Source organism: Amphibalanus amphitrite, unplaced genomic scaffold (genome assembly GCF_019059575.1).
Source record: "Amphibalanus amphitrite isolate SeventyFive unplaced genomic scaffold, NRLGWU_Aamphi_draft 000028F_arrow, whole genome shotgun sequence".
Lineage (NCBI taxonomy): Eukaryota > Metazoa > Arthropoda > Thecostraca > Balanomorpha > Balanidae > Amphibalanus > Amphibalanus amphitrite.
Window position 1 is genome coordinate 954184 of NW_024881524.1, and position 27934 is coordinate 982117.

Consider the following 27934-nt stretch of genomic DNA (forward strand, 5'->3'; position numbering starts at 1 on the left):
TGTGCGCGTTCTTGTTGCGTATGGTGTTGTGATCTCTCCATACTTGTCCATATACTGCCGAGAACACTATCCCAGCACAGAGGCTCCAGCTACACGAAATGAGGCTGTCCTCTGCCTTCAGAGGTCATCCCAGTCTTGCTGGCTGGAGGTCGGCTAAACACAGGGCATCTTCATCTGGTCCCACCAATATCACACACACGGGTGCAGGGTCGATCTCGGCTGACCGGTCCCGCAGTTAGTCTCGGCCCGTCGCCGTTCGCACGGCGGCTGCAGCGCCGGCTAACGGAGACACAGTCGCGCCGATGACGCATCTCCGCGCCGCGCCGCTACCGGCCCTCTCACGCCCGCCAGAACCGGTCCCGCTGAGAAGTGGTGTGGTTCTCAGGCTCCCTTTTCTGCTGTAGCGTAACTTTTGCCAAATTTGGAATGTATCTACACGGTCACTCTTAGTCTGTCACGATGCAGAGTCGCGGTATGTGAAAGATGCAAATCTCTGAGAAAAGTCCGGCCGGCGTGCATGTGGGTGGTTGTCGATGGTTTTGCTCGCACCGTGGCTTTTCTCACGCTTTGCGGCCGGCTGGAGCGACCTACCTTATCGTGTTGGTCCTGGGAACTTTGACGACGTGATTCTTATAAAGAGGATGACAGCGCTTGTGACGATGGATTGGGCTTTATGGCTCATTTACAGCGGCTGAGTGAGTTCGTCTGTCATCATTATGGGGCCGGTAGTTAAATGGACAAATTGTCTGACATGCCAGGGGTGATCAGATGTTGATGGGGCGCGGATAGAGGACAGGAGGGGACTTGTGGGGCTCCCGGCCAAAGACCCGCGGAGGGACCGTCCACGCGGTGGGCTGAGCGTGTCCGCCAGCCACCTTGTCCCAGATTGGTGGCACGTCTTTACAAGCTCGATTACTCCTCAGACCGACTGGACACTGCTCTGTAGTCTGCTCAAACTGGATTAATGGCTCGTTTTATTGTCCTCTCGGAATGGCGTCATTTGTGCCGCACATTGGTGCCGACTGCGGCGACTCTGGCACGGCAGGGCGGCGCACCAGTATACGCACTGCGCTCTACACGGTTCTGAGCGTGCACGGCGACGGTATGGCGATGGCGAGGTTTTCGTCGGTAGATGGTATTGGCCTGCATATGCCAGCTGTGGCTTTTCTGACAGGTCCCACGGAGTGGCCTTTCAGCTCATGGATTCGGAGCTTTGTGAATTCGGCCCGTGGGCTGCCTCGTGGTCTTTTGTGAGCCGTAAATATAGGCGGTCGATCAGCCTGAAATTCAGCTCCTGAATAGATGCATTCGGTATAAACCCCCTGAGACATACTGAATGCCACGGTTGCTGCAAAAATGAGTACGACAGTGAATTAACGGCGATCCAATGCAAAACGAAGCCAGTTGTTCACTGAATGTGAAGTGCAGGGAATTTGTATGTGTTACGGATTGTACTGGGCTGACCATGCCAAGTTATGTTAACCATGTTTTGATCCTTTTTGGTTTCTGTCAGTTGCGATGACCTGCAATTCATACTAATTTTAGCGTGTCAAACTGCCATGTCTCTTGGTGAATGGCGTGCTATCGTGCCACACTTATCTGTCCCTGCTGTTTTGTACCTATCTGTCCTATGTGCTACCGTGATAATATGTCAAAGTCCTTTGTCTTGTACCGTGTCGACATTTCCCTCGTGCCATTTTCATCGGTCTGTACTGAATCGAGTCATTTTGTGCCGTATGATGTGTCCTGTTCCGTACCGTACTGAACTATGTACATAGTGTCTATGTAGTGTCCATGGCGTACCGTACCGTGTTGATCTGCCGCGTGTGTTGTGCCGTACCGACCCGTCCCATATGTCGTGCCCTACCGATCCGTTCTGCGCTATACCGCACCACTCGGCGCGTGCCGTCTGCCCGGTGAATGCGGCCGCCTCTGCCGGCTGGGAGGTTTCCGAGCCGACCTCTGTGTGCCGCGTCACCCATCGGTCGCTGCCACAGCGTCTGAAAGGACGTGCTCGGAGGAGGCCGAGTGGCGCCGACAATAGGTGACGGAGAGCGGCGGCAGGAGGCATTCTGTGTCTGCAGCGCTCTCGGCGAGACCGCTGTGTGATGACTGGTGGTGGTGCAGTGGTGAGACGGGGCTGGAAGCAAGTCAGAAAAAAATGGCTAATGCTAGCAAGATGACTCCGACGATGGATGAATACTAAAGCTCTAATATTGTGCTATTAAACAACCCAGTGTTTATGATTCAGATATGGAAGAGATGGTGTAACTTCTCAAGCCTCCGTTTCTCGGAGCCGGCGCGCGGTATATGGGGTCAGGGCGGTGACGGGCGGCCCCATTCCGGTCCGTCCTTCCGCCGTCTCGGCGGGCCGTGGGAGTGTTTATGGCGCCTCCGACCGCCTCTGTCGGTGCCGACAGCCCGACCAGCGGTGCCGCGGGGGGATCGACGAGACGTTTACCACCGACGGCCGACGTGTCGGTGAAGGCCGCGACTGGGGCAAGTGAGTCGGGTCTGTTGGTCCGTCCCCGAATGGTCACGCGGTCGAGTGTGGGCTGCTAGAAGGGGACAGAGTCGATGTTTATGGACGGATGACTGGCTGATGACATGTGGCAGATCAGTTATCTCACTCTTTCTCAGACAGCCTCCCATCTCTTTCTCCTCTGCTACTGTTTCACGCCCTTTCGGTCCTATCGACTGAGCTGCAATGGACTGTGTGAGTCGTGCTGTGAGTTGTCCGTCCGTGTGGGGTGGTACCACGCCTCCGACGGCCAAGGCTGGCGGCGTGCGGAGCTGCCGCTACCGGCCGGTCATCAACGGGCATTGTCCAGCGGCCTTCGTCAGCGACTCATTGTCTCGGCGTGTCGAGGCGCGCCGCGACGGCCGTCGATGCCGCGTGCGCGCCGCGCGTCACGCCACGTCGGCGCGCGGCGCGCCCCTGGCCTCTGCGCCGGCCTCTGTCCGGCCCCGGTGTGGGTTGCGCGCGGGCAGGTGCTGCCGGGGCGCCGCCGCCCCCCGCAGGTGCCGCCCGGGGGCGCCTTTGAGCCGTCAATGGAGGCTGCGCGCCGGCGGCAGGCGCGCGGCCGCTCCCGCCATCTCAGGGGTGCGTCGGTGCGCGCCGACGCCGACGATGCACCTGCCACTGCCGACGACCGCGTTCCTGACATTCCGACGCTGTTGTGTCGTCTCAGCAGCCGTCGGTGTCGGCACCTGCTGCGCGCCCCCGGAGGGAGAGGGTCAGGGGGACGCGCGCCGGGAGATGGGGGCCCATGGAGAGGGGGCCGCCGGTCGGCCGGGCGGCGGCGTCCCAGCTGGATTATCGTAGTGGTGCATTGAAACACGGTCCGTGCAGCCGGCAGTCGGGATGCCATTGGCGCAGCTGACGACTCGAACTGGCGTCCGTCAGCGCAGCTCGGCAGCTCGGAGGAAGCCGTACTCGGCAGACGGACCTGTGCGTGCGCCACTCCGCACTGTCCAGCTATTCCCACGCCTATGAGCGCCGCGTCGCAGGCGACTCTGGCTGCCCGTCGGCGCCGACAGCAGCAGCGCCGCGGGCGAGTTTCCCGTGCGCCGCCGGCGCCGGGCTCAACTGGATCGCGTTACAGGGCAAACAAAGCTAATTACTGCTGGTGAGGAGGAGCTCCGCCGGGGCGTCCGTCGCCGCCGGAGGAATGCGGGCGCTCTGGCGGAGCGGGGGCGTCACGCTGGACATTTAAAGGTATGCGTGCCGGACAACGGTGCCTGTCTCCCCTCCTTCGTGCGCCCTCCCGCTCGGAAGTTTCCCATGGAGGAGTCGGACCGCGCCAAGCCGATGGGAACTATGACGGCCTGTTGCGTCTGTGAGGGACGGTGCCTGTAGTTGGCCCGGCGACGACGACGCAAGGCGTGCTCAGAAGGGTTTTCGCCGAGCTGCAGTAATGAGCGCCTTGAGCCAGTGATTTACGGTTCCATGAACGTCGGCTCGGTCGAGGACGGTGTTGCACAAGCCCGTTTGCACTGCGCTGCGGTTTGCCAGAAGCGAACCCGTGACCCCCGCAGGCAACGCAACCGCCGTGTCATGGCCGAAAACGGGGGAGGGGCGTACTTTCGGGAACAATGCGCCCGCCCCCGCGCACTTAGCGCTGTTTTAGCATCATCTATACGTCTACGGTCGTTTAATGTCAGATATTTTTCTTTCGCTCAACCCGGTGAGATGGCGCGGGCGTTTCGCCACAGAGAAAGTATGAATGCGCCATTAGCACTGCCGGGGGATGTCATATATTCCGTTTGCCGGATGCTAATGTCTGAGTTTCTCACGATAAAGTGCAGCGGTTAGGGCGCGTTGCGGTGGGAGCCTCCTTTTCACCGGCACTGCCTGCCAGTGGAACTTTTCATGTGGCCCGCCAGCTCCCATGACCGTAGTGGCCGGCCATTTTTCGGGAGAGTTGACCATGCTCGTGGAATTCTCAACCAGCAGCGGTGCAAACTGTCGTATGCGGCTCCGCAATAACGGTTCCTGCCACTTTGTGAGCTTTTGCCTCCAGGCAGTTGATCGTGTATTGCTCATGCTGACTGGGACGGGCAGTACACGATGATTGGTGCTCATGCACAGCTTCATTCACATGTTGAAGAGGACAGAGATCTTCCCAAGGAAGTGCACACATGGAAAATGAGACTGAATCCGAAGAGCCGAAGCCGGTGTGTTCATTCCCTGAGCAGTATTACCTGAGTGTTGACGTGGTTAGCCCGACTCTTAGGGCTGTCAAATCATGAAGATGAATTACATGGCTGGTAACCCCAGGGCTTATTCACACAGTTTGCAGCCAAGGTACAGGAAATGAGTTGTTTGTTTCAGATGATTACTGTTTAATTATTCAGTTGCGTTATAGCCTCTGGCGGCTTTATCCGCAATGGTGGGTCGTGACTCGTGATAATTTTTTTAGCATCCGGCAAAGTATTTAGAGCAGGGATGCGGAGCCGGAGCCGGAGCCGGAGCCGGAGCCGCCGGAGCCGGCATATTTTGCCCGGAGCCGGAGCCGGAGCCGGAGCCGTGAAACAATATAGCCCGGAGCCGGAGCCGGAGCCGGAGCCGTCAAAAAAGGGGGCGACTCCGGCTCCTTTTCTTAAGAGGAAACAATTATTTACCTAGTTCGGTTTGACAGTACAAGGCGTAAAACAATGTGGTATTCAAAACAGCCTTGTTATACAAATACAGAAGCAACGTGTACCAATCGGCCATCGCCTTTTTTCTTCCACCCGTATTAGGGGATGTACTGAGTAGAAGCCGGAGTCGGAGCCGCCGGAGCCGGAGCCGCCGGAGCCGGATCATTTTACTCGGAGCCGGAGCCGGAGCCGGAGCCGCCATGACATTTCACCCGGAGCCGGAGCCGGAGCTGGAGCCGATTTTTTTTCTCCGGAGCCGGAGCCGGAGCCGGAGCCGTCTGAAATTTCCACGGCTCCGCATCCCTGATTTAGAGCGATCTTCAAACCATTCTGTTTAATCATCATTGTGATATATTCAGTGTAAGTGTGAATTAGTTGTATTACCGATTGCTTTTATTGTTTAAACCTTTAACCCTATTCCTGGCGGGCTCCGCCGGGACAAGAAACTGGCGGGGGGGCCGATTCGGCCCCCCCTGAGATCTCGAGAACGAAGCAAGATAGCGACAAACGGTAAACGGCATCGGATACGCACGGTCAAGATCTACAATTTTTACTAAGGTCATTTTCAGGTCAGGTCCAAGATGACGTCACAGGGGTCGAAAAAGTCAAAATGGCGGCGCTAGATATGGAGAGAGTTTTTCTCAAATAACTTTCGAATTAGTCAAGATAGGAACAAACTAAGGGCATCATCGTGATCCTCTCGTCAATCCGCATCGAATGATATATATGTTGACCTCGCAAGGTCAAGGTCAAAGGTTGACCTCAGGTCACGTGACCTCGAGGTCATCATGTATATCATTCGATGCGTCTTGACGAGCTGAACACAATGAGACCATCCACGCGTCTGTATCTTGTTCCTGTACGGAGTTATTGGCCAAAAACCTTTGGTGACCTTTGATGACGTCACATGACCTCACAGCTGCCCAACAGCAAAACAGACCTCAAGGTAGTGAAGGTTGATCGTATATGAAGTCATGTATGGTATATGGGGCCATTCCGACCCGTTTTAGTGGTAAAAACAGGGAGTTGATTTTTCCCCCATTGACTTATAATGGGGAGGTCGCGAAACTGACCTGACCTTAGGTCACCGATATCAAAATTCCGAGGTATACAAATTGCACATACTGGTACCCTAACTAAAGCCTGAAGAGAAGAAATTGATCGGTCAAAAACTCTAGCTCTGGCGTGATTGCAAACTTTTCTGAGGTAGGGTCACCAAACCGCCTCTGGTGACCTGCCCTGAGGTCAGATCAACTTAAAATTTTCAGACATGTTGCGTAGAAGCCTTTTAGGAAAAGTCAGAAAATTTGAGCTTCCTAGCTCAACGCGTTTGGGAGAAATAACCAAAAAACCTCAGGGGGGGGGGGCTCCTGAGGCCCCCCCCGCCAGGAATAGGGTTAAAGGCCTGCTGATAGCTCGACATTTTAGAGAGGTAAAAAGACCGAACTCAATCAACAATGGTGATTGTGAACACGGTATGATGGTAAAAAGGTCTCTGGTCACGGGCGTTCATCATGCTATGGCCAGTAACACAGCTTACACTAAACTTGTCTGGTTTAGCTCGGTAGGTATGGGTCCAGCCAACAAGCTTGTGATCATGCGCTGAACTGCGTCGTGACATGAGCTGCGCAGACTTACTAGGATCAGTCTAGAAATCAGCTTTACTGGGATTGTCGATGCGTTATATACAGGCAGGTGCCACTTTGTCCAGAAAAAACTCTTATTGCTAAAAAGTTTAAGATATCTTGTTACTCAAATCTGACCCGTATGTTCACAAGCACACACACTGCGCAGTTCGCTTGCAAACCTACCATTCCTTTTTCATGCTTTTTTGCCTCGCCGTCTTGTTTTCTTATAATGCACCATGTAGTCAAAAGCCCCCTACTAGTATGTACAGTATGTACTATGCCATTTTAATTAGTTCGTTTCTTTGCGTTTGCTCCTGGGTTCGAGAGCCTGTGAAATATACCTTTCTCGACGCTGCGAGTCGGCTCTCAGTTTTAAACAGGCGCCTCGGTGGAAAATCACCGGCCATTGGCCGATGATTCGGTGGCCGATTCATCGGTGGCAGCTGGCCACCGATGGACTGGGCATTCAACAGAAAACGTAAGCAAATCGTAGGTCCGTGGCTTCTGTCGGTCCTATCGACACTGCACTGCGGAATGCGGATTCCGTACATCTGTTCTGTCTGCCATAGTATGATGCACCGTCATCTTGTATGGCTGTCTGCTTTTATACCATGGACCGTTCGTTATATTTTGATTACAGCAAAACGGAAAATTAATTGCTTTTTGGGTACTATTTGTTTTACTCCTTCTGAAGTTGTTTCTCTCGGGAAGCGCTCGGGTTTGTTATGGCTCGCACGACATTGGGAATTCGGACACCGCCAGTCTCTCACATACCGGACACATTCCCAACACTGGGTGGCTGTGTCGACCCGGTCCGGTCCGGTCCGTCGTCGGACGGTGCGTCGCAGACGGCGCGCGCCTTCCGCGGGTGGCCCCGTGTGTGACGTCACGGCCGACGCGGGCGCTGATTGGTCGGCGGTCGTGTGCCGGCCGCCGCGTGCCGCCAATCTCGGCGGGGCGGCTCGGTGCCGACCGGGCCGCGCCGAACCCGCAGTCTGTCGTGCCACCTCGTGAGAGACGTGCCGTCGCCTGGGCCGCCGCCGCGCCGCGCACAGCAGACAGACAGACAGAGCAGCAGCCGCCTGTGTTCTCACGGGAAGCGGTCAAAGCCCGCTCCCATGATGAACGAGGTGTATAACGCCATCAGCGGACAGGTGGGTGACACGCCGCCCGCTCTGCGAGCCGGGCGTGACACGGGGATCGGCTGAACCGCCGCGCAGCGCGCAGCTACCGACCGTTTTTGCAGAGCTGGGGTGGCGCAACTGGTGGGTCGGCGCCGGCTTTTGATCCTAGCTCTGGTTACGTTCTCATGGGTCTCCGATGGTGAACCACATGTAGTTGAACGCCGTCTTTGCAGCGTTTCTCTATGGGTTGTTCAACTTGTTCATCGTCAGCTGATTGAGCTGTCTGATTAGCGAAGTTGAAGTGAAGGAGGTTCGATGTTGGTTTGTTAAGTTCCAGCATGCATGCTTTGCAGCCTCTGAGGTCCGCTACGCTGCGTAGGTCTCCATCTGTTATCAACAAATTTGTCTATAGTAAAAGCTTGTGTGAGGAATATTTTCAAATCTCGACCGTGGCCACATTTTTATCATATCTGGTAGCCGCAGCGCCTGCATAGCTGCAACGAGATAATCTCGTGATGCGATTGTGATTAAATGGCTCGGCGTGAGGAACTGAGATGCATTAGCGGGTATTACGCTGTTCGTGACTCTTATCGTCACCGCCATCACATCAGGAGGTGACGCGTTCTTCTCACAACTATTAGCTGCGCAGCAGGTCACGCTGAAAATTCCCGACCCAGCTCCAAGTTGTTGAAGTAGAATCTAGAAGAGGCTGCTTTTTCCTTGCATTGTCACTGTAGGTTTTTATGGAGGCATCTATCCGACTTTCTCTATTTTTCCTTGTGATGATAGAAGTGTACTAAGGTTTCTTTCTTTCGACTTTGTCACACCATCTTTTTTACTTAAAGCTGCGCCGTGCACGACCTAAATGATACCAAAGTTTGAACTTATGCGTCCTTTGTCCATGGCTTTTGACTTAATTTTACATATATAGCTTTTACTTTTGTCATAGGTTAGGCAATTACACATGCCTTTCATATTTGCACCCAAAACATGCTAGCTTTGTAATAATTTAATTTAAAGCTAATGAATGCCTTTGTGTTTGTCAGTTTTTGGTAACTGTTTCCACAGTTGCGCCTTGTCTTATCGAATTTTGTGTTACGCCTAAGCTTTTTTCAGCTAAATCCGTTTGAAAACACTTCACTTAAAAAATGTGTTTTATGTTAATTTCTCATAAGTTTTAAGGTCCGCTATATTTTAAATGTGCTTTATTTCCTAATGTACACAATGTACCAATATTTCTTACGACTTTGTCATGAACTGCAATTTAAAATAATATTCTTTTCAAAGTTGCTCTGTCACGGTCGTCTTGTTATTAAGGTTTCAATCTCATATGCTAAACAAAGCTTGCCTATTTGCAGACAATCTCATCTGCTATACGCAGAAATCTCTGAAATCCTCTAGCATCGTTAGCACCATGGCATACCGTAACTCTAGTTGATTCTGTATCCGGTCACTCATTTTTAGCCGGCTCTACCGTTCTCAAAGTTGCTGCCCACCCGATGTCGGCACTGCTCTCAGCGGATGTCGCACTGGTCTCGGGCTCATCTGGTCTCGGGCTCATCTGAGTCACCGCAGACCACTCAGGCGACAGCTGGGCCGTTTTTGTTGAGCCCGCCGTCAGCCGCAATGACTCATCTCTGAAGGCTCGGTTGCATGTTTTAACATAACTTCGGTGCTCTCATGGATGAACTTACGTCTATTAGTTGCTACTTTTGTTCTAACTTTTGTAGGCGAAGGGACGACAATAGCCCATGGAGTGTATAATTCTTTGTAAGCTATTGCATTATGCAGGAGGCTTATTCCGTGTTCAGTTTTCCAACTGCCTCCGGGGCTGACTGCATGCCTCCCGGCAATAACTCGTCGCCGTATTATTTTTATAGCGGCATTCCCACCCTTTCACCACGTCTCGAGTGTATGCCGCCGCTAAATCATGTCATTACTGGCTTGGCCACAATGCGCCGCCGGTCCTCGTGAAAGGCTTATTGTGGCCGGTGTCTGTATCGGCAGCTGAGACGCCGCCGGTAGCCGGCACCGCGTTTGGATACGGTTTGCCGCTGGTCGTGTCTGAGGGGGCGCCGGACCCCCGTCCCAGCCGCCGGACCCCCGTCCCAGCCTCATTGTCCGCGCAGTGCTGAGAGCCGCACTGCGGGGGCGGCCACTGGGGATCACCGGACAATGCGCGGGACTCTCAGGAGGACTAGTAGTGACCGGTCCTCTGGTCACAATATACTGCCGCGATGAACTGGGGTCGCTGGAGATCGGCTATTGTCCCGGGTGGCGGCGGGGGCGGCAGGGGTTCTTCTGTGCCACGTGCTGTCCCGCTCCCCGGGGTTGGTATCACGGCTGATCTATCCACTGCGTACAGACTGATCACCTGGCCAGGTGCCCTGTGTGACCTGACCTGACCGAGGGGGAGCATACCGGCAAACACGGCCTCTCAATGGTCCCGGAGGCCGGACTCACCAGATAAGTGCGCGATAGGAGCCCTTTGTTTTGAGCTGATGTGATCGTCACTCTGAGGGACATGTGAGACGGCTTTGCAAACATTTTTGATCGTTTACGATCTTTTGCGGTGAGTACAGCTTGTAGAATCTGTCGTCCAAGCTGTCTGCATTTAGGAAGTTTTCTAAGCGTTTCGTCGACAACATATTGTGATATCAATTCCCACCATGCTGCTGTATACTGTACTGTTATTCTCATTATTTACCAACTGCACGAATTGACCGTGCGCCTTAAGATAGCTGCTGACTCGCCGCTTGAGTTGAACGTGGGAGCCAACTACCGTAGCTCTGCCATTAATTTTGCGTGACCATGTCTCGTTTATCACTAATCAATCCATCGATCCTGACCGGATAGCTGCGGACACTTTCCAGAGAGCTTCTCCACATTTCTCTCGGGTAATCTCCGTCCGAATCTGGCCATCTCGGTAGTGCGCGCCGTTACTGGCTCCTGTCCGGCTCCGGCTCCGGCCACCGGCTCCGGCTCCGGATCCGGCCGCTGTCCGTCAGCGCAGACGTTCTCAGGACACTGGGAAGGCTCCCACACGCTGAGACCGACCGGCGCGACCGGCTTTAGTGACCTGCTGACCACGTATGGACGAGCGCGAGGATGATTCTGCTGCTACCAGGTCTCAGGGTGGTGACAGACCGGAGCTATTGCCAGCTGGACACTGGCCGACTCGAGTGGTGTTTGCCTTGCCAGTGGCGCTGGGGGCTGAGCTGCATGAACCTGTTTACTAACAGCCAGCGGGCTGTAGTTGGTCTAGGTGTTACCAAGACACCAATGTGTCTGTGGCTGAGGCGCATGCTGGTTTCGACACAATATCTAGCGTCCGGTTTATAATGATACTGGCGGTGTGGAAACGGGCCATAGTACCGGGAACGCTTGTGGCTGTATCCAAACCACACGGTTGCGACATTTGGGCGGCCCCGAATACTTATTCATAGCATATTTTGCGGCTGACAGTTTGCCACATTCTGCGCTTATGACGGTAATTGATTCAATCCAGTGATTTTTTTTTCTAAGAACTCTCAAATCTGTTAGCATCACTGGTCGGTACACATGGAAGAAAAGGGAAGACGCCTCTTCAAGTCACGCTATCACATCATATTTACTTTTCATACTCTCTTAGAGAGCAACGCGTCGCTTTTACTCGCGGTAAAATAAGCCGTCAAACGGCCGAATTTTCCCGTGTACTTTCGACTCTGTCTGACTGAGGCGGTCGCCCGGTGGCAATTGATGGTCGGTGGGCGGGCGGCCGGCGCCGGACGGCCGACGCCTTCCCACGCGCCGTTCTGCATTGTGACCAGCCGGCATGCGCTCATTTGCCGAGTAAAATTGTCCGTGGGAGCCGGCGGCCCCAAGGTGCCAATGCCACGGTTTGCTGGCCACGCCGGCCCGGCGGCGCTCCGTATGGAAAGTGGAGCGTACGGGGTGTCCGAGCGGGGACATTTCCATGTACCCAGAGAGAGCCAGACAGCCCTCGGTGGGAGCGAACGGCCTTTACGGCCTTAGATATGCTCGTTATTATGTAGAATAAGCGCTGTTGGGGGCGTTTCATAAGGCATTGCGTTTCTCTGTGCCTTATGAAAGTGTCTGATGAAAGTGAAATGAACCCTTGGCTAGGTGGCCTTTATATGGATATAAAATGTTGATTCTGCATGCTGGGAGAGAGCTCTAGCCGTTCCCTGTAAACGACAGCTCAGTGCTCTGGTGTTATCCTCTCTTGCGCCACTGCAGTCTCCGTAGCGTCGGCCGCCTGGACTGGTATACTGTCCTGTCTGCACCGGCGTTCCAGGGGACTGCAGTCGCGCATAAGAAGATAACACCGCACGTCTGCTGAGCAACGAGTAGCTCTCACGGCGCGGCGGCTTGGCGAAACGAGCCGCATTTTTATGGACATTTTACCTCATTTATCTGTTTTTGCTTCATCATTATGGTGATTCGGTGATTTCTTCACATTATTTTATGAATCTGTTGCGGATGGGTAGTATACATTACGGGATTCAGCCGAAAGAAAGTCTCCGTTTTTCGCATCTTTCACGCCTTGGGCTTCGCCTGATGCGCCCGTTTCCGTGCGGAGCCGGTTCCTACTGCCGGTTCCTGCGGTGGCCGCCGCTTGACCGGTGTCGCGTTCCCGTCATTCCCCCGTTCGGAAGGCCGCCGCCTGCTCTCCCACAGCTGCGACCGCAGGCAGTGCGGCGCGCCGCTCCCAGCGAACCTCCCGCCGCCGCTGCTCGGCTGGTCCCCGGGCGCGCCTCCGCGCCGCCCTTTGTCCACGCGCCGCAAAAGACGGTCCGAGGGCGACTCAGCGCTATTCGGCGGCGACGTCGGCCATTTTTCTCGGCGGGCAGATTGCCGGTTGCCTTGTCGGTAGCTGCGCGGCGCCGGTCGTGATTGGTGCGGCTCGCTTTCTAACGGCGGCTTCAAGACGGCCGGCAGCGGTGGGCGGAGCGCCCGCCGGCCGGCGCTGCCATTGGCTGAGACGCTGTGACGTCACAGCCGGAGACTCGGAGGGCCTGATGAGGCGGCCAGGAAGCCTGGGAAAGTGGCCAGAACTGAACAGGATGATTCGTTATGTGTTATTACACGGCGTTTGGCGTTATGAATGGTGGCCAGGCGGGGCCGAAGCGTGGGAGGCGACGTCACTCGGGCCGGCGAGTGGCGGGGCCGGCCGGCGGCGGCGAGCGTTTTCAGGAACCGGTGGCTCTCCTTGATGATCACTGGAGTCTAGAATAGCTGTGTAGTGTGTACCCTCGACATCCGGTGCTGGAAGTCTGCTAGACCCACATTCTGATATAAGGGGAGACTAGGAGGCTGCAGGTTCGAATCCCTGAAGCAGATTCTGAGAGATGCAGCTGTCCTTTTCGCTATTATTCAGCCATTTGTTGTTATCTGAAGATTGGAGTCATTTTACCTGGTCATCATGACACCCACCGTTCAGTATCATGTCCGCCTTGTCAAGAAATCACCAAGGCCGTATAATAAACCGTGTCGCTCCGCTCGACCGCCGTTGTGAAATATATCGGAGATTGGTCGGGCCCGACGGCGGTGACCGACCGCAGCCACATGGCTCGCTGCCCTTGGTGAGACCCTGGGATTGTCTCCAGAGGCCGGCACATCGCCGCAGGAGAGCTGAGAACGGCCTCAGAGACCACCGGGTGGTCGACTGTTTCTGGGTAACTGCACTGGAGTAGTTAGAGTGCTTGATGTTTACGCAACTGCAAATACACGCAAGAAAGATCGCGTGCGGCTGGCAACTGAGACGCTCACGATATTTGCTTTGAGTGATCCTGCCATTGTCTTGGTCTGTTTATCGTCAAAGGCTGATGGTGTGCGCACTGCGCATCCCGTGGGTGGTTTTGTCGTCTACGCCACTGTCTGATGTGGTTTGTCGTCTCCCTCATACGGTCTGATGTGGCCGGAGGCGCCGGAGGAGGCGGCGGCGGCTCCGTCGGGCCCGTTAGTCACGTCACGGCGTCACGGCCGGCGGACCGTGCTCCCGGCCCGGAACGGAGCGGCGCCGTTCTCACGGGAACGCCGTCCCGTATAGAAATCGGCGCCGCACGCCGGCCCGCCCCGCCGCCGCCGCCGAGAGGCCAGCCTGCCGTGATGGATGGCGACCACGCCGGTCATGTCGGGATGTCCGTGCTGAGTGGGCGGAGCGGCGACGGGCGCGTCTCGCCGCCGCCGGCGTGACGCCAGCAACAGCACCGCGAGCGAGGGTCAGGGTGGCCCCAGAGGGCACGGGGATCCGCAGCTCACTCGTGTCCGGAGGCGGAGCGCACGCCCTCCTCTGCTTCTATTGCAACTCTCGCCAATGTGGCGCGGCTTGTTGCCTTGGTGTTGCAACGCCGCAGCGCCTTTCTCTTCCCAGCCGCGTCCGGCCGCGGTGGCGAATGTGGTGGCCCTAAAACGTGAGCGGTCGACCTGCGGCACGCGCCGGGCCTCGCAGAAATGGTGCCGTCCCGGGGTGCTCGCCTACGGCGCCTGGATTCGCTCCGGGCGGTTCCCAGTCGCTGATGGTTTCGTCATTCGGCGCTGTTTGTGCTCCTCTGATGCAAGCTACAAGTGGGCCGCATCTTGTGCCTTATCATGCCACCACCTGTCCCCGTATGCTCCGATCCTCGACCGTTGGATTCGCACCAGTTGTGTATTCAGTCCGGTTGTGATTCCCGTCTATCTGTCGATCGTTTTCTCACCGGTCTGTCTAATGATCACCTCCCGGACTGCGGCTCCCTTCCTGCGGCCGCTAATGACGCCTCTGTCTCGCCCATCAACGCCGGCTGACGCGCGTGTGAGCGCCGCGCGCAGGAAACCCCGGCCGGCCGATTTCCGCCGTCTTCCATCTCTGTCCGCCTTCAGACTCACTCTTCCTTCTTCTCAGCGACTCCTCCACTTTGTCCGTCCTCCGTGGCGGGCGCTGATCGGTCCGAGGCCGGCCGGCGGCGGTCCCCCGGCGGCCTCCCGCGGCGGCGCGGCGGCACGCGTCCCCGCCGTCCGCCGGGACCCGTGCCTTCCGCCGGCGGCGCTTCTCAGGCGGCCGGTGAGAAAGGCGGCCCGGCCGGCCACGCCATCGCCCGAGGCCTCCGCCACCGCGCCGGTAAACAGTAATTTCTGGTAGCAGGCGAATCGGCGGCGGCGACGTCGTTCCCAGGCCTGCCGCGGCCGGCGCAGCGCGCGGCCATTAGGGCAATTTGCTGCGCCGCCGCTACCGGCGACCGTTGGCGGCCGGTCAGGAGACAGCGCTCTGGGCTCTGTTATCGCTGCACCAGAGATGGTGAGCGCTGTTAGCGACCATTGTGTCCGGTAATGATGTGGAGCCGGACCTGCGCCGGGCTCCGATCAAGGTTGGAGAGGAGCGCCGCTCTTCGGGGGCCGTCTCCGCGCGCCGCCGGCCCGCCGGCTTTGTAGGCCGCCGGAGCGGCGCGGCGCGGTTTTTACGTGCGCCGAGGTGCATGACGCCGCCGGGGACCCCGTGGCTATTTATTATGGGCAGTCCCCCTCGGTTCCCAGGGCTTTGTCTCCGGCGAATTCGCCGCCTTGTCTCCGGGTCTTCGCCAGGAGACCTGCGCTGAATTCACTCGTATAAAGAGGCGGTCGCGCCGGGGGCTTGAACTTCTAAAAGCTGCTATTTGCGTTTGTGATTAATAGATTAGCGGAGGTTTTGTCTCGGCGTGCGGCTCTGCGGTCGCGGTCCGGAGACGTCGCTGGCTGCCGGACCATTCAGATGCTGCGTCGGCAGCGGCGCGGCCGGCTCCTGGCCGTTCCCAGGCCGCGCGCCGATGAATGCCGCTCTGTACCGGCGCACTTGATGTAACGTTGCTATTATTTTCTTTATGTGCGAACGGCGCGCAATCGCGGCGACCGCCTGGCCGCCTGGGAATGGCCGCCGAACGGTTCTCGGTCCTGGGAACGTGGCTGTGCTTCCCAGGCCGGCGCCGGCAGGTGCTTTAAAGTCCGACGCTCGGCGCGGCGGTCGTGACGCGGTGGCGGTGGTGGCAGCGCGGTCCGCGGCCGGCGGCGTCTGTGCCGCGGGCGGTCGGGCCGGGTCGCTCGGCAGCGCTGTCCCAGACAGGTGTCCCTCGCAGCTCCCCCGGCTCAGCCCGGCGCTGTGAGCCGCCGGTCCCGCGCGGCACGCCTATTGCCGCTCAATGGAGACCGTGCCGCGCTCAATGGCCCGCCGGCGGCGGAATGCGGCGCGCGCCGCTCCGATCGCATGCGAAATCGGCGCGGCACCTGCCCACATTCCGACGGTGCCCCCGACGTGCCGACGGACGCCCTGGGGACGGCCCGAGGTCTCTGGGGCGGGCGGGAGCCGCTCTGTGCAGCGACCCGGCCTGCGCCTCCCCGGCGGCGGAGGCCCCTTTGTTGACCCTCCGCCGAGGCGAGATGAGCTCTGAATGCCCGGCTGGAGATGCGGCGGATTTCCCGCCGACCGACCGACCGGCGGGCCTGCCGGGTGGCTGACGGATACGATCGTGCGCTGGGCGAGTCCCTCCCTTCCCGCGGCCGCCGTGTTCCGAGTGACTCCGCTCCGGTCGGAGTCGGCCGGTCCAGTGTCGGAACATCAGCTGCTCGCCGGTCGGTTACCGACCGGCTCAATGGCGGCAGCTGGCGGCCCACCGGCCGCCGCCGGGCCCACAATGCCGGCCCGTGCCCGCCGTCTTGGGTTTAAAGGGCCGTCTCGAGCGCCGCCACCTGGAGCCAACGGTTTTCCTTTTGTGCGCGAGACGCGGGACGCGCGCCGGCCGTTGTCGCCACGTGCTCCATTGTGCTGCGCCGGTTTAAAGTCCTGCCGCGGCCACTGAGAACGCGTCCGGCCGTGTTCGCAGCACCTCTCGCACGACCCTCCAAGGGTGGGAGCCGGCGGCGCGGCGGCGGCGGGATGCGCCACGCTCGGCGACATGTGGTGACGCGTGACGCTTCTCACGCGGAGCTTCCTTCCGAGCCGGCTTCCCACGGACGGAGGTGACCGACGGAGCTGTCGGACGGAGCTGCCGTCGGACGGTGTCGGCGACCGCTGACGGACGACCGCGCCGCGCGCAGACAGAGATGGGACGAGAAGAGACGGGAGCAGAGAGGGTCAGAGACCGGATGCGGGTGGCTCTGCTGCACTGCGTTGTCTTCCATGGATATTTTTCTGTCTTGAAGTATAACATGCAGCACACATCTCTCGAAGAACGCGTACTGTTCGAACAGTTTTGTTCTTTTTATAGACTCTGAACAGCTCATGTTCTTTACAACTAAGCAGTCGCGCCGGGTGCGGGAAGGCCCATGACGGCAGCGGTCCGAGATTCCTCGTCTAGCATGCAGCTGTCGGAGGAGCCTCGCCGTCTCCCACCGGCTGCCGCCGTCTCCCAGGCGGGCACGTGTGTACTCGGGACAGTGTGAGACGCACACGCGGCCACACTCGCACGCCCGCCCGTCAGTGGGAACTGGAGTACGCTTTATCCCAAGTTGTGAATGGTGGGTGCCTCCTTCCCGGACTCACTGATCGGATACCACGGCGGTGGGACCGTACACACGCGTACTCACGTGGCCGCGACGTGGTCCGGCTTCCTTCCGGTGTTGGTCTCGGGAGGTCCTGTCCGTGGGATTCGTGACATCAGCTGTGGTCTGATTCACCAATCGGGGAATTCTGTCTTGTCCAATGGCTTAGGCATTGGACCAGACTCCGGTGTAAGGATAGCGAGTGCGATGAGCACTTGCGCTACCAGCGTTTGATCACGTTTTGGGATTTGTACGATGTGTCACATATGTAGGCCGTAACATAACATGACATCGGACCGCACGACACTGTCTTGCTGCCCGATACTAATGTGACACGTTTATAAATATCACGCATCCAGACTTACATTCCTGAAATGCACTCTGTACCCACTGCCTGAACAAGCTAATTCAGCAGCTCAGTGCATTCATCTCCCAAACATCCCACCTCAAACACTCCCAATCATAGAAACACAGTCTGAATCACAGCTCGGAGTTTCTGTTTGTCCAGGAGGACTTAGCCACTGTATGCAGTCAGCTCAGGCTGTCACATAACACGCCACGGCTCGTCTCCGGTGGCGGGGCCTTGTCTCGACCGTCTCCGGCCGTGTGCGGCACCTCCGGCTATCTTATCACGCACATGGCGTTTCTCATACGGCTGCCGTTAGTACTGCGCCTTGGGAGGCGCGGAGGCAGCCGCACCGTCATCCCCCGTCACTAAGACGGTGCAGGCTGGCAGATTGGCGCCCATGTGTGGACTTAATGGCAGATGTTCACAAAGAAAATGTTTCAGTTGGGGACCATGGGGATTCCCGTCTTAGATAAGGCACAGCACAGGGTACTGCGTAGCATATGCAGTGCGCCTTTGTTTAATTCGAAGATGCACAGCACACACCTCACATGATCGTACATAAATTTGTCGCATGCTGCGGCCGATAATGATACCTCTGTTGTACTCCGCCTCCCTCCGTTCTCTCATCTCCCCGCCCCTCCCCTGCCGCGATGGAGAGAGGGTTCGTTCTCGGTCTCGGTCGGTCAGCCGCCGCCGGTGCCGACGGGGGGACGGCGTGCCGTCCATTTGCCGCCGGCTGCGTGTCGACGGCGGCGGCGGCGCGGCGCATTGTGGGCCGGTGGCCGGCCGACCATCGATTGGTGGCCCATCATCACCGTGAGAGCGGGCCACCTGACTGCCCCCCCCCCCCCGCGCCGTCCGTCCCCGCTCTGCCCCTGCCGCGCACCCAGCCACCGCCACCGCCGCGGCTATGGATGCAAATACTGCGCCGTGGTACCGGCACTACGCATCTCATGCATTGTTGATTTGCTGGTGAAATGATAGCGGAACGGACTGATGTATGTGAGCTCTGGCGTGATGTCGCCGCTTGTGTCGCTGCGACTCGGGCGTGGAGGTGTCACGCGAGGGTCAGATTTGTTCCGATATGCTGCCAAACGGTAGTTATACGCACACTGGACCGAGTGCCGGGCAAATTGGGCCGTTTCATGTTTCCCCTAGACACGCAAATGGACCAACAAATGAACAATTATTTTTCTAGTTTCTCTAATTGGTTTCCCATTATGTAGGCATAGTTGGTTCCTGTGCATGATGTGTAATTAGCTTCATTGGCACTCACCGCCGAACCACACGAATTACTGCGACCGAAAAAGAACAGTCGTGTTAGTGTCTGTCTACTGCACATCAAGGTTTTTGCCGATCTTTTGTCCGCATATAGGACCACCCATCTGAGAGACTGTCCCCTGTCCCATTACTGGTGTCAGCGGGCGCATATTCGCTCTGGCTGGGTGGCGTTAATTGGTCGCGCCGCGGCCTCTGGGCTCGGCGGCTGTCACGGTGCGCCATTCTGTCGTCACCTGTGCGCCACATTGACGTGTCACGGCGCCCTGCGTCGGACCCGGGACCGGGCGTTGTCTCCTCCTGACGCCGAGGCGGCTACAGTCGCCTTTGTCCGTCAGTAATAAGCATCGACGGCTCGACGCGCATTCACAACCGCTCAGCATTGAGTGCATTTTAATGGCCGGCGGCGCTGTGCCGCGCGCCACAATGGTCGCGGCGCGGTAAGAATGCGGCGAACGCGGCGCGGCCGACACTCGGCGGGACGACTGATTGTCTCCGTCTGTGACGGAGCTGACACGGGGAGACACGAGACGAGGGTAGGACGGAGACAAGTATGGAGACGCGAACAGACTACGGCCTCGCACAGGGAAAACTGCAGTGTGTTTTAATTCGATCCCGAAAGTCATCATAATCATCATAACTTGTTCTCGCTAACTTTGCGACAACATTATTGTTTGTTAATTACGATAGCAATATGCAAAGCTCCCATCCCCTCCGTCCCGAGCAGGTGCCCCATTCACCGCCGCCGGGGACACGTGCCCAGCTGCGCCGGTGCACCCGCTCCCCTCGCTCACGGTCGGCTGCGGCCGGCGGGGAGCGATCACGCCCGCTCTGACCGTCTCCCCCTCTGTTTATTGCAGGGCGCGTACAGCTACGGTCAGTACGACGAGCGTCCCGCTGAGGTGTGGCCGCCACAGACGCCGGACGCCGGCTACAGCACACCGACGTCCCTGGCACAGCAGCACCAGGACCAGCAGCAGCAGCAGCAGCAACAGCAACAGCAGCAGACGCACACCAACAACAACTACTACCCGCAGGTGAGTGGCGGAGCGAGCAGCTACTGAGGTGGAGAGCAAACGACTGAGCATGATCCGCCGGGTGTTTTTTTCAGTAGTGATATCACTGCTAACAGCCCGTGCGGTGTTAGGCTAGCTCAACACTGTTCGATTAAGTCCGAGTCGAGTCAGCCACCGTTATGTCTCCCGCAGTCTCTCGGGTTCCCTGTCCAGTACGAATACGACCCCAGCTCGGTGACACGGGGGCTACTGTCCGGCCGGGAGACGGCGGCTTATCTGGGCCGCTGTTTGCCCGTCAGCTCGGTAGCCGGCCTATCTGGCCTCCTCAGAGTGGGTCCCTGTGTGCGGCCGGCTCTATCTCTGGTGCTGTGTGTCCGCCTGGGTCGGTCGGTGTTGACACGCGCTCCGCCCCGCGCTGGCCTGTGACGCCCACTGTCTGATGAATAACGGTACAGAAGTCGGGCTACTGGTGAATGATAACGGCCCCGATCCAGCCGAAACGCGAGTTCTGTTTGCCCAACGTCTGCTCCTGCCTTCCGTTCTGAATACATTTATTGTGTCCGCAATCCACTGTGTAATCCAGTGCCTAGTATTACTCAGTTGCTATAATTACAACTGCCCTGTGAGCAGAAAGTAGCGAGAAGAATCACAGTTAGGCTGCACTTACGAAAATCGCGTAGAAAAGTTTAGTCTTCTCTGCCAGTGTGAGCTAACGGTACGTCATTGTTATACCGTATTGTCACCATGCCAAATGCCATTGCTCGTACTGACCATACCGCGTTCGTCGGCAGACGGACGGTATCCTGACGGAACTGGGCGCGGGCCTCGCGCCGCCGCCGCCCACCCCGGGCTCCCACCTGCCGCCCGGCTACCCCGACAACCACCCCGTGGACCTGAGCTCGCCGCGACCCGACCTCGACTACCGGCGGGACCCGTATAAACCCACCGGACTCAGTCTCAACATCCAGGACGGTGAGTACTCCGGCCGGGCCCCTCAGTCAGTGTCCTGTCTGTGTGTGTTAGAGTGGGGACCCCAGTCCCTACTTCCGTGTACAGAGCCGCACTCCCTGGGGCATGTCCAGTGACCAGGTTTCCCCTGCCTCGGTTGCCGACCGCCACGGCATACTCTCCCAACGGCAGCATCTCACGCGAGCTGGAGCCCATATCGCGCGGTGCTTTCGCTCGTCTTTCCCACCAAGTCGCGTTGCTCACGTCGCGGTGCTGAGGCTGGTGTGAAGGTGCGGCCGGGCGCGTCCGAGTGCCGTGTAACAGGCGGGCCCCGCCCTGCGGAGCCGCTCGACGGCACCGGCTCACACCCATCGGTCGGCGGGCGGCGGAGCGAGGTGGAGCCTCCACGGAAGGCCGGCCGGCCGAGACCGATCAGTGTCCCGCTAACAGGCCGCACTGACATGCTCGGAAGGCGGCACGGGGGTCGGGGAGGAGACGATTAGATCTCGCGGAGAGCTGGACAGGAAAATCGGGGTATCTGAACCGCTCCGGCCTAATATTAGCGCTAGTCGCCGTCCTTAACGTATCAAGCCCAGTCTATGGTGATTTTCATTTCTTTGCGTTGCGGATTAGTCCGAAACCGTGGCGCCCTTGCCGTGATCTCCAGCCCGGGTTTATTGATCTCCTATCGGCATCATTTGTCTTCTCCGGCTCGTCTGTCGGTTCTCACCTTCCCGGGCCGGATGTCGGGGGCGGCCGTCTCTCCTATCTCCCCATCTGAGCCGCCGCGGAGGTTACACCATTCTCTCCCGCCGGCCGGCCGGCCGCCGTCCAACTTGGCTGACCGATCGCCGGAAGCCGGCAGCGCCGGTGCGCGCTCCCCGCGGCCGGCCAACTTTTACTGCTCCGTGTGCGTCGTTGACCCATCGGCCCCGCCGGTTCGTACCGGTTCAAGTTGGAAAGTGTGTTCGCCTCACTCCCTCGCAGTGGGCGCTCTCTGCGGCCTTTGGAAGCTGAATCAACGTCACGTGGACAATACGAGGCTAACTGCTGCCGACACCTGGTCTTATCCGCCCTGTCCTGTCATTTGCTCAAACCGGCCCCGTCCCGTTCTGTATGGTGTCGGGAATGGATCTCCCTCCCCCGGCTCCTCTGTTTGCTCGTGGCTACCTGAGAGCGGTGGCTACCGATCCCGCTCACCCCCACTCTCAGTCTCGGCTGTGTGTTTGGTCAGCTCGCCCCAGCCGCGCGGCTCTGTTGACAGAAGATTGTCGTCGCTGGCTGCGTCAGTGCCCGCGTCAGAAGTCTGGGCGACACGCAGGGCTACCGCACGCGCCACGCGCTGGGAAAGTCTGCCTTGGACCGGGTCTGTGCCGGCGCCCCGGGGCAGTGACCACTTCCGAGAGCGCTATCCCGTGGGCCGGCCGTTTTTAGTGGCACCCAGCGCCGTAACGAGGTGTAATCGCCGGCCGGTGGTGACGGTACGGCGCTCTGCGGCCGCCCCGGGGCACAGCGCCGGCGGTCCCACGGCCAGCGGCCCGGCAGCTCCTGACCGGCCGGGAACGGTGACGGGCGCCGCCGGCTGACTTACCGCTGCGAGCCGACCACTGACTGCCAACCAACCAATGATCAACCACCACTGACCACAAACTATTCGCTATCCGGCACTCGGTCCAAGTGCAGATATTCGCCATAGACCGGCGCTGAATGGTGCGGTGTGTCGGAAAGAGCTGGGTGATTTGAAAGTAGTGATGACCTGACTTTAGGTCACCTTTGTCATGGTGATTGGCTTGGTTTGGTTTGATTCGATTAGACAGCTAAGATACCTCCTTGTTATACAATAATGTTGGGTGAAAAGATCAAGCATTCTTTTCTCATAATATTTGAGAAAGGAATCTTAAAATCAAAAAGTCTTCAACATTCGTTTCTTTTTATCTACGAGTTAAAATCCAGACATTGCTCAGTTAACGATGGAGCTTTATTTTCACTGTCTCCCACTCTGGCACGTCTGCGAGTTCCCAGGGCTCTCAGTGGCGGCGCGGTCAGTTGGGCAGCGATTTCGGTTCGGCGCCGATTTGGCAGTCATTTCTCTCCGTGTCTGAGGAGCCGGTGGGCGGCGGCGGTGTCGGCGCGTGCCTTCGGTCGGCTGCCGGCGCTGTAATGATCGTCTCGGCGGTCCGCCCTCAGCCGGCGGCCGGCCGCCATTGGCCGGCGAGCGGCGCCGACCGCGCTGGCCACACCCCTCGCTCTGCCGACCTCGGCGGCCGCCGCCGCGGGCACCGCCGTCCGAGAGACGCTGCGCACCTCCGTGACTGTCCGCTGACCCGTGGTGACCCGTGACGGATTGTGACGAGCCCGCCGCCGCGTCACGGCTCCGCTCGGCGTGACGTCCAGCACAGCGGCCGCCATCGAAAATCATTGCTGAACCACTTACAGCGACGGTCATCGGCGCTGCGGCCGCGTCGGCGCCGTCGTCACCACCGACGTGGGGCGGCGTGGGAAAACGCCAGGTGCCCGCTGTAATTAATGGCATGGCAAATAGATGGCGCTGGATGGGGCGGTCGGTCGGCCGGCCGGACCGCCACCGCCGGTGATGGCAGCCAGTCGAGGCCCAGAGCTGACCGGCGCTCTAGTGCGTGCTCTCGGGATGGTGTTGGTGGAGGGACGCGCCCTGGCTCGGGCCGCGCGCCGCTGACCCGTGCCCGCCGCGCGATGGAGCGTCCCGGAGCCGGCGGCGCCGAGTACGGCCCGGGCGCCGCCTACTGGGAGTCGCCGTTCTACCCGGTGCCGGCGGCGCACTACGGCCCAGCCGGCAGCCAGGCGGGTGAGTGGGGACCGGAGAGGGGTGCAGGCCGGCTGGAGGCACTGGTAGACCAGTCGGTGAGTCTGACACATGCTGGTGGGGCTGGAAGACCGACACTTGTGGCTCGACTGCGAGTCCGCCGGCCAAGGAGAACCCACGGAGGGGATACACCGTATTTCGTTCCGTTTGACCCATCCATTCTCACTGATTTAGCGTCGTAGTTAATAGATTCTCGCGGTTTGAGACTGTTGCAAGACGGAGCTAATTGCTGGGAATGCCAGTAGGCTAGCTTCCGTTCCGTTCCCATAACTCATGACGATGATTAGGGCCCGAGTCCGCGGCCCGCTGGAGTCATTAACAGCTCATTTTTCACAACTGGTAGTCGATCCCTAACGGGCGGTGTACATTAGTTCGTCGTTTAGGCGCCAGTATAGTCTCACCGGCAGTAGTAATTTTGTCTCGACATCTGGCTTGATGAGAGGTGTACGTAATGGACAGGTAGGCGGCCAACTTGTCAATAGTCTGTTTCGTACTGTTGTGTGCTTTCGGTCTAAATTGTGACGAACAATTTTACTGCTGATTATGGTTCGTGGGCTAAAAAATCAAAGTTAATCACACTTTTCCTTCTAAACATTAGATCGATGCAACGGTTTATGCTATTGCTTAGGTAGCTAGCTAGCCATGAGGTCAGGTGCATAATTCTATTTCCCTCTGTAATATTTTATGGAGGCGTTTCCCACTGGGTACATGATCAGCAGCTGCTGCCGTGTGTGTAATCCCCTTGGCCGACATTGCAGGACAGGTGTCCGTTTCCAGCGGCCGTGCAGCTCGGCCAGTGGCCGGGGTTCGCGAGCGTGAGAACCGAGCCCGTGTCGGCCGATTAACGTATCTGCCGGCGCACCGCCTCCTGCGAAACACAGGAGCTGGGTCTCTCCGGGAAGTGGCTACCAGGGCACTAAAGAGTCGTGGCTACCTTGCAATGTTTGCAGCCTGCAGTTGTCTGCAGTTAAAAATTGTTTCAAAGGAAAACGTAAAAGATAGGACTTTCTCTAATGGAAGCGTTAATTTTTATTACGGCTAGGTTCAATGACGCCGAATCATAAACGCCTCAGTTCAACTTCTACATTAATATGGTAAATTGTTATCGAATGAACAGTGAATGATTTAACGCGAAAGATGCAATGATTTTGGTGAAAAGTGGTGCAACAAAAACGTCTACTAACGAATGAAATTGGAAAAGCTACAAGTCGGTACTATGTGCGATTTTCTGGATGAGATGCATCAAACTTATTCAATAGCTTACTCGTATGTGCAACTTTTGCGGTCTTGGATATTCTTGGACTCCTCCAGACGATATTCGAGTTAAATCCTTTGGTGGCATTTGCAGCGCGATTCTGTGGTGTCCGCCCACGCGTCGGTGACACCAGCTGTGCACGTGTCCTCGCCGCGTCGGCACGTGCAGCAGATTACCGAGCCGGGTGGCGACACGTGCGGCTCATGTCGCGGCACGTGTCACCCGTGTCGCGGCACGTGTCACCCGTGTCCCCGTGCACGCGGTGACCTGGGTCGGGCCATGGCGGCTGTCCTATGGCTACTGTTTGTGGGCGTGAACCTCGAGATGAGCCAGCGGTGGCTGCGGCGCCCCGTCCGATCCGCCGGCCCGCCCGGCCCACAGCCGGAGAGAGAGAGAGAACTATTGATTCGGCGTCGGGCCGGTGTGAACGCCGCAGCTGACGGCCCGCGGCGGCCCCGTCGGACGGGCACGGCCGCGCCGCGAGAGAGCCGGCGGGCCGACAAGTCGCCGATCTCCGGCCGACACGGTCAGAGAGGCCGCTGAACGGACTCAGCCGCTCGGCTGGACCGGCGTATGACTGAGCGAAAGGGCCGGTCAGCTGGGATCCGAACTCGTTCTGTACCTTGGTACTGCGTGGCGGGCACCATGTGCCTTTGTTGCGGCTGAACTACCGAAATATGGGATTATCTTTGACAGTCTCACGTATGTGCGACTTTTGCAGCTTGTAGCCTTTTTGGGTTCATGCTGTTCTTGTGCTTGTTCTGTCCTGCCCTGGGGAGTTTGTACACTGTACAGCTCTCGATTTTCTTCATCGCTGGCAGAGTGAGGGCTGCTTCGCTGCATATACTGATGCGCCCACCCTCCCATACTAACACCCCTCCCGGGCCGTGGCTTGCTGATATCCCGCCCCCGTCCCCCAGTGTATCCAATGCCAGCAGTCCTGGGGGATAATGCCGTTTGCCCCGCTCGTGTATCGCCCAGTGCCGACGTCTATCACAGGTATTCTGTCTCTCTCTTCCGCAGATTGGGCCAACCACGATGTCAAATACAACGGCGCGTACAACAGATGTGAGCGCCTATTTATCTGTGTTAGCACTGGGTCTCTGTGGTAGTCGATGGTGGCGGGTCGGCGGCGGTCATGGACGAGGGATCGGTGTCTGTTGGATCTACAGATGTTTCAGCTTCATGCATGATTTCGAGCGGTCGCTTTGCATCCCATGTCAGCTTGCACCCTAGGGGTGCAAAGGCTGGCCGAAACTGTTGTCGAAAGCATGCTGGATCGTAACTGTTGGTGGCTTCAGTGCTGGTGGCTGGCGGGGAAGGATGCGTCTGATGATGTGGCTTCGAGACCTTGCTGCTGCTTTGGGCTGTTGGTGGTGTTACTAACCTTATTGCATTTCGATCGTAATGGTATTTTTAAGGGATTACCTCTAATCAAGCACGATTGAAAACTTGTAGTGAAAACTTTGCGCATACAATGCATTTCGCTGAGGAAAAGTAACCTAAAAAATGTTGCGATACTTCAATGATATGCTGCTTGTGGCTGTTCCATCTCATATGGCATGGGGCAACGTGAGACTGAACTTGACTTGTATGTTAGCGTAACACGCTGTACCGTCCTACAGCTGCCGTCACTCCGCTGTGCGCCGCCGGCAGGTGCTGACGGTCCTCCCTCCCCGTTCCAGATCTGAGCGGCGGCCCGCTGCTGCCCGGCTCTCTGACGCCGCCCGACAAGCTCGGCTCGGAGCTCGGTCTGCACCCGTCGCCGCACCACCCACACCACCCGCACCACCCGGGCGGGCACCCGGCGCAGCTCGCTGCCGCCGCAGCCGCCGCCGCCGCCGCCGGCACCCATTTGATGGGTGTGCCCGGCTCGGGGCCGCTATCCGTCAACACCCTGTCGAGCATGCAGGCACCGCCCAGTCCGCTGCCCACGCCGAGCCCGCCAGTGCCCTACCCGATGGCGTGAGTACCCACTTCTGACCGCGAGCGAGTGGAGGGTCGTTTATTGTATGCACTGTGTGTTGCATTTAACGCAGCAGGTGTTTTATGCAACTCTATGTGCGGTAGCATGGAAATGTGTGCGCTTGTTCGGTTAAGAGGCACAGTCATCTGAATCATTTCTAACATTCATCCTGTTTTCTTCTTTAACCTTTCGCTCTTACCGTTTTCGTGCTACAAATCATTCCTGATTCCGTTATTGCGACATCCCAGAATGCAAGTTCTTGTGTGTTAATAAAAATTTAGGAGTGCAGGTAGTTTCTTGGCTCCCCTCCCCCGCCCGCTACATTTCGCCCCCGCCGTTTACCGACCGCTGGCGTCGCCGCTCGGTTCCCGTCACGGCCGCCGGCCCGTCACGCACGCCGCCGCTCGGTCGCCATGAATTGTTGACGCCGGCCGCCGGCCGCGCCCGCTGAGGATGGGGTAATTGGCGCCGATCGTATGGTTAATGCACAGTGTCATCAGGCTGACCGCGCCGCGCCGCGAATTAGCCGGCCCACCGACGGGAACATGCACAGGCTGGGCGCTGTGGGCGAGCCGAGCACATGACTGTAAATTACCGGCTCGTTGGACGTCGACCAAAGTGGCCTGTACAATTAGCGAGCCGGTTAATGAGCCGTGGTGATACACGGCTGTGACGCCGCTGTAGGTGGGCCGGGCTCGGCCGGCGGCTGTCCGGGCCGGTTCTTATGTCGGCGTTTCTCGCTCCTTTTCGAGCTGCTATCGAAGTCGACGTGCGGGCGCCGGCTCGGAAAATGATGGATGCTTTCACCACCGACCAATTACGGGCCCACGCGCGCGCTGTCGGCGCCATTTTGCATGCTCGGCCGGTGCCACAGCCGACGTTGGGACCGGTTCT

General features: G+C 58.1%; 1 protein-coding gene across 5 annotated transcripts in view; it reads left to right on the forward strand.

Moving 5' to 3' along the window:
- Positions 1-27934, forward strand: part of LOC122365578 (recombining binding protein suppressor of hairless-like) — a 49331-nt gene that overhangs the window by 17168 nt on the left and 4229 nt on the right. For 2 of the 5 annotated variants that reach the window (XM_043336912.1, XM_043336920.1), the window contains exons 4-7: positions 19874-20050; positions 20821-21001; positions 26098-26142; positions 26760-27039. In XM_043336912.1, coding sequence (XP_043192847.1) covers positions 19874-20050; positions 20821-21001; positions 26098-26142; positions 26760-27039 — 683 coding nt within the window. Of the gene's footprint in view, positions 1-7782; positions 7925-19873; positions 20051-20820; positions 21002-26097; positions 26143-26759; positions 27040-27934 lie in introns of those variants that run through there. The other 3 variants (XM_043336940.1, XM_043336947.1, XM_043336929.1) reach the window with 3 other exon arrangements.